The 12044-nt window shown below is 34.4% G+C and overlaps 1 protein-coding gene across 1 annotated transcript; it reads left to right on the forward strand.

Moving 5' to 3' along the window:
- Window positions 1-9009: 9009 nt before the first annotated feature.
- LOC136033449 (zinc finger BED domain-containing protein 5-like) lies at window positions 9010-11028 on the forward strand. Its single transcript, XM_065714198.1, has one exon. It carries the CDS (start codon window positions 9010-9012, stop codon window positions 11026-11028), a length of 2019 nt encoding a protein of 672 aa, XP_065570270.1.
- Window positions 11029-12044: the final 1016 nt, after the last annotated feature.

The following is a 12044-nucleotide window of genomic DNA, read 5'->3' on the forward strand; positions in this document are numbered from 1 at the left end:
TAATCATTCTCTTTCATTTCAATGAATTGTCTCGTGTCTTCTCAATTAATTTACCAGTCCCGGTTGAACTTTGTTCAAGTAAGGATGCTTGGATTGTTTAAAAAAAAATTCATTTTAGTTATATTGGTTGTTTCTTGTTGTAAGTTTTTCTTCTTATACCTTTATGTTTTGCTGAGGACGGCCCATGGACATAGGGCCGAAATATTCATTCCAATTAGATTTCCGTTGTCTTGCGAAAATAAATAACTTGGTCGCTATTTAAAACTATCACAAATCATTGTCAATAGACAAATGAAACCAAAAATGAACTGAAATTAAAATAAACACCCGAGTCAAACTCCAAACGAGCAGAAATTAAGATAGATAGGGTTGACAACCCCCATACCTTCTCAAGATCAGAACATGATTTACAATTTATTAAAAAAAAGAAACAAAAGCAAATGAAAGTAGATTGACAGTTTATAGATCTTAATATTTTTCCCTTAAAGTCTTTGAATAATTTTTGAATTATTAAAGTTAAAAAAGTAAAAAAAAATAAAGTACATTTTGTTTTCACTTAAGTACAAATTAAGTTCTGGTTTTGAGGAGGCTTGGGGTTGTCAGCCCTGTAAATGACAATTTCTGCTCGTTTTGAAATTGACTCGGTTATTTATTGATATTTCTGTTACTTTGGGTTTATTAATTCATTGATGCTAATCTTTGGTAGTTTTACGCTTGGTTGATGATTTGATTCTATTTTTGCTTATCTTTGGTTCAATGGAGTTCTTTACTTTTCTTTGAAAAACTTATTTTGTAGAGTATTTTTTTAATTAACTTCTTTTCGTTTTATATTGAAACAGTCTTTTCAGTGAAAAAAACCAATAGTTTTAGTTTTAATTAAGCTTTTTATTTAATAATTTATAATTTTGGCTACTATTTGTATGCTGGAGAAACCTTTTCAACAGTTTTTAACAACTCAGACCCTCTTGAAAAACTTGACACAAATAGTAGTGTAATTTAGTTTTATACCTGCTCTAATTGACCTGAAAAACAAAACTTAATACCATTCCAAAAAAATTTTACCCAGCCCGGATACTCTTACACTGTTTTGATTTAGTTGGATTTCAAGACCAGAAGTATTAATAGAAGTAGCCCTGAAAGTTGGGACTGAATGCCCTCAGTCGTTCTTATGATATTACTGAGGTGCTTATTGGGAATAAGCATAGACAGAGTGCGTTTCGATTTAATTTTAATGCAATAATTAGTTTTTAAGCATAATGGGCAAATTGCATAACTGCAAGGTTTGGCCTACCCAATAGCCCCAGAGATTTAGTTAACTTTATTTCTGATTATTTTTGGCTTAATGAAGCTCTTTGCTTTTCTTTTAAAACTTATTTTGTCGAAAAAGTTTTCCACATTAATTTTCAATCCGGCACCGTTATTGTTATTTTTTTTTTTAGGCTATCTTCAGAAATTCCCTTAAAATTTACTTTAAACCAATTTAAGACTAATTCAAATAATAGTCACCATTGGTGAGTCAGCTAAAAATAGCAATTATTTTGTCACTTATAATTTGTCTTTGACTGCCAAGTTCAAATAATTGGTGTTTTTATGGCCTTAAAATTTCCCCCTCACGTATCACTTAGTCCATACTGATTTACTACACTCTTCATTTGGTACGGCCACCCCGTATCTGAGCTGCTTTTTAAAACTTTTTATTGTGTGACTGTTATAACTGAGAAATGATAATTTGATTTGAAGAAATGATTTAGTAGATTCATGGTGGTTAGAATTGCGGCCACAGTCAGGACTCTTTTGTCTTGAGAGTGGCCGTTAATGGTAAATTCTTTGTTTAATTTATATGTTTCGGATGAAAATAAAAATGTCTATGTCTATAATCTTGAGAATAGTAAAAGAAAAAATCAACTTAAAAATCTTCAAACATTTAAAAAAATCAGTACGATTGGAGTTAATTTTGCATAACAGTAGAATTATAAATAGCATGCACAATTATGAAAAAGACCTTGTTTTGTCCATACTTATAATAGGCTTTTCATCCTTATAAAATGGCTAGTAAATTCATTATCTGGATTGTAATACAATTATTCTACTGACTAGTGAAAGTTTTAGGTCCATTTTCTGTCGGGGTGGGGGGGGACAAGTACCTTAATAGAAGTGCAAAAATATAACATAAAATACATTTTATATCAGATGTCAGGAAAACTGAGCAAGGGGAAACAAGGCCCCGCTGCTGAGGCCTAGAACCTCCAGTGCTACTTACAGTATAGATCATGAAACACCTGCATCTTTTGGACCTCTTGACGTGAAGTCGAAAAAATTGTCGAATCGTGGTACATTTGAAGCCGGGTTGCCACTGTGGTTACGTTCGTACCATTTTGGTACGTTTTAAGTAAAACGTTATATTTTACTTTACGGTGATAACAACGGTACATTTTTAATAATAAGTTTAGAACATAAATATTTTATGTTACACTTTTGATTAATGAATAAGTTGCATATTTTCTGAGTAATCTATTTTTTTCCATGAAAAAATTCCACTGTTGTCAGTTTAATTACACTAAAATGAGTATCGACATTTTTTCACATCGCGGTCATTCAGTATTATCAATCACTTATTAGTGTGAGAAAATACCCACTTCACTTATTCGCATAGTAGATTAAAATAACATTCTTTTTCATGAGATTATCGTTTGCAGTAATGTGAAAACCCTGAGAAAGCAAACAGACTTTGCACTATCTTCTCAATAGTCACCAGCTTGCATCAGTTGAATTTGGATCTTGTTCAGTCAACAGTCATACTGAAATTATATGGAGAAGGAGAAATTTGAAGTCAGAAAGAAAAATTAGTGAAAAAAAACATCGGTAGATAATAAAAGAAGCTATTTTCTCCATAATCTATTTTGGTAATTATGTGTTAGCCAGCACACACTCGGGAATTCGAATCTATAAAAATCAGACAATAGCCGGTTTATTTCTCTTTGTATACGGAGAAAATTAGCTTCGGCTGAGTCGAAAACTACATTGTAGCTATATTTTGATAAATATTTAGTTGGTATTTTGGTTAGGTTAGGTTCTACTTTCAATTGATTTTTCAGATCTTCGAAATTTCAGGAATATATAAAATGTACATTTTTTGCATAATTTCACTTATACGAGCTTGAAAGCGCTTGAAACTATAGGGTCGGGGAGCGCCAAGTGCAAGAGTTGAAAAAAGCTGTTTAGTATTTTATACCAATCTACAGGCCGAGATACAACCGCGAATCAACTAAAAAGAGCCTTTTTAGATTTAGTTAAAAGTTTTTCTCCAAGTGTCGCGAGCTCCGGGCAGGAAAAGTCAATTTTTCCTCTGTTTAAGATGTTTTCAGATTACCTTCCCTCATGTACATCTTGAGACACGAGACACAAAGTGAACACGTTTCCCTTTAAATGTATGTGAGTCAGATATAGATTTTAATCAGTCTACATTTAATTTCTGGAAGTGTGTTGTCAATTAAAAAGATGAAGCTGACAATTCTTCCTTATAATTTTTACAAAATTTTATGCTAACAATGATGTGTCTATCCTATTTCAGTGTTGGAACAGAGCATCAGTTTTCTTAATCAAAAATAACAAAGACCTCATTCTGCAATAGATTCAATCCGAAAACTCTTTCTGATCTTCTGCATGTCAGATGAGTGATGTTCCCAAGTTGTTTATTTTTGCTTTGCTGTAAGAGTATCTAATATAAAAGTAAGTTTTAAATTCAGTCCAAAGTGAATTATTGGAGTTGTTTATCTAGATTTTGCTGAATAAAATGTTATCTTTACTTGTTTTTTTTTTCTTCTATGTATCCTAAATTGCGGCAAACTAAATGACAAACTGAAAACGAAGACATACCTTGGCAAAACTTTAGCAAGTGTACCCTATGCATAATATGAGCCTTATTTGTTTCATCACTTCACAATTTTGGGGGGTTTTTGTTTGAATAAGATGAATGAAGATCTATCTAATTGCTTTATTTATTTTTCTTGTGTCAGAACAAAGTGTCACTCAAAATTGCTCGACAAAAAAGGCCAAATAGCACCCGAATATACTCAATTTTTTTTAAGGCACGGCTGTTTCTGCTGCAATAGCAAAAAGGGTTCCAACTCATTAAAATCTAGAAAGAGGAGGGAGTTTTCAAATATTTTCATTATTTAAAAAAAAATTCGCAATCAAATTTTTTTTAGCACACAAAAAAGGTACTTTATAAATTTGGAGGTTCTTTTTAAAAGATTATACAAAAACGATATTTTTCAAAATATACAGGGAATAACTACCCCCCTCTAAGTGTCGGTTTTAATATCGAATTAAAGGAACCCTGTCTTCAAAAGAGTACTTCCTGTCAAAAGCTACGAAAAAGTTACGTTTGTAAGAGTTTGGACGTTACAAAATTTTTTGGTCTTTAGGCAAAATCCATTCGAAGCTCAACAACCCTGGGCTGGGTTGCCACCTGTAGTACTATAGTGCTAATTGTAGCACTATTTTTGCCTATGTAGCACCGTAGCACGATCAGGGTAAGATGTAGCACTATTTCGGAAAGTCTGGAAAAATGTAGGACCTTAGTGCTACAATTTTCGGGAAAAAAAAAATATTAGGACCAGTGTCAGCAAGTGAGGGGATTTAAAAGACTGGAGGAGGATCTTCTGCTGAGCTTTCTAGTTTGATAAGTTCTCTTAAGTGGGAATTTCAACTTCTGTTGAAGCAACTTGATTTTTCCTCAGGAAAAGGAAACTCGCTTGGCGCCAATTTCAAATTGTGTTTGAGGTGTGGATTTTAATGGAGGTAAACAGGTGAGACTTACTGACAGCTTACTGCAATAATTTAAGTTTTGTTGGTTCTAATTTATGCAGTATGAAAGGATTTAGACCCTCACAATGCCTCTAGCGCATTAGAATAACTTCACATAAAATAGGGGGATGGGACACAATGTATCTATAAAAATCTAAGAGATATTTTATTTGTTTTTTTTTTATAGAAAACCATGGAGACCAAATTTTTCAGTAAAATTCCCCCCCCCTAAAAGAGTTTTCCGAATCTTGGAGGGGGAAGTTCCATACCCCTTGCTCATTGACACTTCTCATAACTTGTTAAGATACCACTTGGAGTGGGACACCATCTATATTAAATTTTTTCTTCAAGTAGAAAAGGTCTATTCAACCTAATTTCTTTACAAACTCCTTTTTTTTATTAAAAAAAACCTGAAGAATAGAAATGATATGGAGGGGAAGGAGTAACTTCAGACACATTAGATAAAGTATCACTATTATTACAATCAAAGTACTTTAGTTTTAACAGCTCATTATTTCAGGTAAATAAATGATAAGAATACAATTAATAAAAGATAAGTTGAAAGACAATGAGAATAAACTACATAAAAACTACAGAAACTTCAAAATGCTTAAAATTTGTTTGTCATTCAGTACAGTCATTTCACCTGCTCAATTTCTGAATTAATTAAAAATATAGATAACCTTGCAACTCTGTCCTGTGAGTTTACCAGCTTATTTAAATCCAAAAAATGACAATAATAAGAAAAATGTATACAAATTTTGGAACTGGAAGATTAACAAGAAAATTAAATTACTGAGAGAGGAAATGAAAATGCAAAAATCACATGCACTGAAAATCAATCTGCTAAAATCTTGCTCTTGGTCCATAAATGCAGCAACTGTATCAACTTAATTTGAAATTAGAGGCAATGCTCTAGCATTGCCATGGTAAAGATCGTTATACCTTCAATGTATTATTTAAAGTTTATTCCCAGAGTCAAAGAAACAGGTGAGTGCAGAAATTTCATAGGGGCCTCATTTGATTGGAAGCTGAAAGTTCTAGCATCTTTTTTCTAGTTAAAAGAAAATGAATTACAACCAATCCCCCTCCCTTGCCTTTTACGCGAATTGATACCACATAACCTTCAAAGACATCCAATCACAATTTTAAGATAGCCATTTTATTTAAAATAGGCATTAGTTTCAGCACATATGCCTACAGAGACAATTTGAGCCCCACAGTCCATGGGGAAGGAACCATAAATAATAAAAATCAGCATTAGCCTGAACATATGGCTTAAAATGGAAATTGGGAGCTTGTGTGGCATCTCAGGAACAACTAAGGACATTAAGTTAAAATTTTCAGGGAAAATCAGCCAGTATTTGCACTAAGTTGTAAAAAGAGTACTCAGTAATATCTTAAGAGCAGGTAAGGGTTTGAAGTTGAAACTTTTGGAGAATGTTAAGAGATACAGTGAACCAAATCAAAATACACTATGCACATTCTTGTTGTCAATACAGCATAAGGGCAATATTTGAGAAAAAGCACAGGGAATGAGTTGAAATTTCAAAATATGTTGAAGGAGCCAAAAGACACTATACGCATCTGGATTATAAAATTATCATATCTGCAATATCTCAGGAACAGCTAAGAGGTTTAAATTCTCAGAAACAGCCATGAGCATTAAGTTTAAATTTTCTTGGAATATTAAGTCACTATAGAACTTTCAGGGAATATTGACATGGATTTTGAAGAAAATCAAAAGACAAAAAATACATCAAGCTCGTAATAAAGTTGCAGTTGCAATGTCTCAGGAATAGCAAAGGATATTAAGTTGAGATTTTCATGAAATGTGGATATCTGCAATATCCAAATGAAATCAGTATATGCACCCAGTTGTTTGCATCTTTACTATTGGAGAACTAGCTAAGGATGAGAAGTTGAAACTTAGGAAATGCTGACAGGGATGTTGAACTAGGGCATCATGTACATCCAATTTGTCAAAAGGGCCTAATGTAAAAGATCATAAGAGTGGCTAAAAGGAATGAAACTGAATTTTTCATGGATCTGAGCAGTCAAAACAAACTCGTTGCAATACAAATTTGCAGCAGAAGCAACAATTCATGAAAACTCAAGGGGCACAGGGTATATTTTTTCAAGGTCTGGGAGGGCCATTTCATTATTTTCCCAGTTTTCTGGTGGAAATAGCAAGAAAAAGGTTTTTTGAAAAAAAACAAGGTAGACAATTGTTGCTGTTTTATTAAAATAATTAAACGATATCTTTCAAAATCTTCTTTTCCCAAAAATTGTACCCTTATCCTGGATGTAAAGGTCATGAGGAACTTTCCTCACCAAGGTGTTGCTGATACCTCTAATTTTTCTTTTATATGAAAATCAAAACAGAATGTATACATCCAAGTTTTGAAAAAAAATTGATGCTATCGAAGTAGCCTCTTTTCAAAGGCAGCAGTACAAAATCAAGGAGATATTGAAACAAATAGTCAAAGATAACAGATGCTGACACCAATGAAAAACAAAAGAAAAAATATATCTAAAACAAGTGGAAACTATCAAACAGACAGAAAAAGGGCTACTGAACCACCCCTGAGCCTTCAGAAGGCCATAGCATGAGTGTCCTTCACAGGAAACCAAACTAAATTTAAACATTTTCTTTTAAAGTTATAACACTTAATTGTATCGGATTAACGACGCTTTTTGAATACTAAGGTCCGTGCGTCGGCCCTGCAGTGCATTCCTGCTGCATGATTCGATCTTTGGGTCCCGTATTACCAAGCTAAGGTCAAACTCACTGCGCCACCACAGGACTTATAACACTTACAATTCAAAAATTGTTGTTAAATAAAATCTTGTAGCCTATTTTGAATTGCCAAGATTTTGACAAACCAATACAAATCTATATCAAATAATTAGTTTATTTTTATTATTTTTTTTCACTCATCTTAATTGCTATGGTGATTTTATTTCATCTTCTCGTTTTTGTATGTATTTTTTACAAATTAAACTAGTGTTCAAAATACATACAACTTTCAATAAAACACAACTGACCCAACAGCTTTTAAAATACTTTGAGTTATGCAATAGCCATAGTTCTGATTGCAGTAATTTCTGTTTATGTTAAGTTTGACTCAATTATTTATTTTAGCTTTTACTTTTTTATGATTAATTCATAATGATATGCTTCTATATCATTGTGGGTTGTTATCACTTATATTAATTTCAGAATCTTTTAGGTTTTATCTCTTCATTTGTAGTAGCTTCTGGTGATCTAGTTTGACCATTAAGATGTTATTTCTACTTATCTTAGGTATAAATATGGCTCTGTGTTTTTCTTTAAAAAATATCTTCTTTATTTGTTTTAATTTAACAGCTGAAAAAATGAATATTCAATGTGCTTGGCACTGCAAATTTGTGGACTGGCTGTTGATAGACAATAACTGATAATATACAATTCTAGAATTTGAAAAAGATGGCAAATTTATCAAACATTCCAAATATACAAAGAACTGGAAGATAATGCTTAAATGACAGAAGAATAAGGTAGAATAAATCTAAATATTTGGGACTGATGTGGATAAATATTTAGTTGTTCAAGTCCCCATAAGGAAACACTATAAAATTCTGAAAACATCACAATAATTTACAAGATTATATTTTTTGAAATTACATTAAATTACAAATTAGCCTACATTAATTCTAAAAAATTATATCTGTAATTTTTACATGGTTTTAAGGTTTTTTTTTAAACTAAAAATCCCAGTATATTAACATTTAACAAACAAATGCTGCATATGTTGTGGTAGGCCTACAAACCTGGAGACCCTGTCTATCAATCTCAATCTAAATAACAAAAAACTGTTCTTTTAATTTTGATCCCATTAATTTTCAGCCATTGACAAATGGTTGTTCAAATGTGTTTTTTTTCTTTTTTTGCAGCTTGATTGATTTTGAATCAGTTGTAAAACTCGACAGTTCCCCTTCCTCTTCTGAATCATCTGATGATGAAGAAACAGCTGAATCTAGCTCAACTGATAATCAAGAAGCGAGAAAACGCAAGAGTAGTCTGAAGCCAAACAAACAGAGTACTAACCAGAAAAGCCGAAAATATCCAACAAGCCCAGAAAAATCAAAAATCGAAATAAATTCTGTGATAAGTGGAAAATGGATCCTGAACTAGGTGGGTTTATTAGTAAATCTGATATGAACAGTCAGCATGCTCATTGTAATTTATGCAAGAAAGATATTCGAGGAAGTATCTACAATGTCAAAAGACATGTCAAGTCTACATTTCACAAGCAAAACGTGCAGGCTATGACATGCACAGTGCCTGTTGACCAGTTTGTGCAAACACCGGAAGTGCAGAAGAAGCAGCTTTTTGACGATTCAGTTAAAGATGCTGAGTTACGCCTGGCAGGTTGGGTTGCAAAAGAGGATATTTCTATAAGAAAAACTGACTCATTGCTACAAGTCATGAAATCATGTTTCCCAAATGATGCTGTTTGCCAAGCATTAGCCTCGTCGAGAACCAAGACAACTGGAATAATCAAGAATGTTCTTGCCACAGAGGAAAAAGTGCAGCTTGCAAATTGGTTAAGGAATAACAAGTTCGCCATTATTGTAGATGAATCTACGGACAAGTCATGGGCCAAAGTTTTGGTCATCATTGCAAAGTATGTGGATGCTAATTACAATGTTCGTGAAGATTTTTTGGGTCTTGTTGACGTGCACGACGCGTCAAGTGCCGGTCAGAAGAACCTGATTATGAAATGTCTTTCGGACCTTGGTATACCTATACAAAATTTAATGGGTATAGGCTTCGATAATGCTAGTGTGAATACTGGGTCTGTGAAAGGACTAGGGGTGTTGCTTAAAGTTGAAGTACCAAATTTGTTCATTCTTGGTTGTACAAGTCACTCGCTCGCGTTATGTGCAACATACGCCGCCAAAAAGCTACCAGAGGGTTTGGAATTATTCATTCACGACATTGTAAACTATATTGCAAGCAGCCCGAAGCGCCAGGACGAGTTGAAAAAGTGTCAAGAATTTGCACGTGTAGAGAGCCACCGCCTACTTCAAGTGGCAAACACAAGATGGCTATCATTGGAAGCCTCTGTTAAGAGAATCCTAGAACAGTGGAGTGCACTGATGCGGTTCTTCGCAAGCCACGGAGAAGGTGATGCAGCAGGAGATAAATCTTCGAAAGAAAAGGCAAGTCGGATTTTGGCTTGTATGAAGGGCCCAAAGATTAAAGGTTACCTGTACTTTATTGCCTTTGTCCTTGAAAAGGTAAACGAACTGAATATAGAGTTCCAGAGCAGTAAAACTCGCATTCATAGGCTCTTGCAGAGTTTTAGAGTGACTTATCTTGCTCTTTTGAGATGCTTTGTGACAAAAGAAGCAATAGCAATCGCAGGAGATCCATTCAAGGTCAAACTAATTCCACCAAATTTCCTAAAACTGGAAGAGCTCAAGCTTGGGCCGAACACCCTGAACTATATCGCTACATCGTCTAGCGCAGGTCAGCTGAATAGGCAGCAAGTGCAAACAATCCATACAAACTGTTTGAGCTTTCTCGTCGAAATGTGCTTGCAGGTATCAACAAGAATTGATTACAAAGATGAAACATTGGTGAACCTTCGTTGTATAGATCCTACCGTGGCCGTTTCTGGAAAAGTGGATACTATTGTTCCACTCATGATCCGTTTCCCGAACCTGCTTGGCGACAGCGAAGGTGAAAGTGACACTCTACGAGATAAGCTGGAAGTTCAGTGGACTAAGCTGGCCGACAGTAAAGAGGATCTCCCGAAATTTGAACCCAGCGATGATCCTGGAATCTTTTGGAAGCAGCTGAGTGACGTCAAGGACTGCATATCTAGGCCAGTATATTTGGAAATTTCCAAGTTCATGTTGACATTGTGTGCTCTTCCTCATTCCAGCGCAAGCGCAGAAAGGCAATTTTCTATTTTGAACAATTTGAAAACAAAAATTAGAAATCGTCTCCAAACTGAAACTGTGACTGCACTGATGTTTGCAAAGCAATATGTGATCAGACGCTCCGCCGATGCTGGAAGCAGCAACTCCTGGAAAATAGATGACAGTCTTCGTCTTTCATTCCAGAAGTGGAAGGGAGCATCGAGATCCACGAAAGTAAATCTCATTTGTAGCAACGCAACTGGCGTCGATCAAAATGAGGAAGAGGAAATAGATTTTTGCGACTGATTCAAGAGTCATTCTTATTTTTTTCGAAAATGATCTTTAATAAACCCGTGATTTGGAAAAAAAAAAGCTGAGCATCCGTAAAGGAACAGTAAACTTGACTCAAAGTTGACTCGGGGAGCTAGCTGACATATCCAGAATATGCCCTGAGTCGATATTGAGAGTAAGAAACATTCTAGTTACGACCATTGCAGTTTCCGAAAATTAGATTTTTGGTTTAGTAGAAAAAAAGCAAAAAATTTGTGTGCCGCAACTAGGAATCGAACCCACGCCGTTTTACCGTTGTGACGTTTGACTATGGTCTACACGTAAAAAGGCGAACTTTTACAATACATAAGTGCATAATTACAGTGCATAAGGGGCAAGGGCCTGCCAGCTAGCTCTGGGAACAATAAGGAGGAGTTTCGAGATGACAAAGAAGGGGGGTCCTGTCGACAATAAGTCCCTGTATATTTATCTAAGCCCCCAGGGCCGGTTTGATGACCGAAAGTTGCCTAGTCAAGTTTACTGTGCCTTTAAAGCCTCTTTACTGCGTTGTTCTGCTAGATGAGTCGAATAATAGTCCTGCTTTCGACCACATGCTTCACGCATTGCTTAAATCCGAGTGTATTTTTCTCTTGGTTTTCCGCTAGAAAAACCTTTAGCCTCGGAAATCTTTGCCTCTAAAAACTACCTCAGTTCACTACCACAGGTTCAGTTCACTGAAAGATAAAGACTTTTCAAAACTAGCGTAAACTACTATCGAATTGTAATTGATTCTTACTAACAATAATTTATTATAAGCTCGTGTGATCCCGCTTGAAACACCTTGAAATAATTTTTGGAAGTTTTGAATAACATATCAAAAATAAATGTTTTTAGACATTTAGATGTTTCTTAATTTTGTATAGCTGTCTTCATTGAATAGCTGTCTTCATTGGTAATCTGTTAACATATTTATGACAAAATACAGCTAGATCACCTTTGGAAGAAAGAGTACATTTGTTTTCAAAAAGTACTGCTTTTCTTAAAATGTACCG

This window comes from Artemia franciscana, chromosome 12 (genome assembly GCF_032884065.1).
Source record: "Artemia franciscana chromosome 12, ASM3288406v1, whole genome shotgun sequence".
Lineage (NCBI taxonomy): Eukaryota > Metazoa > Arthropoda > Branchiopoda > Anostraca > Artemiidae > Artemia > Artemia franciscana.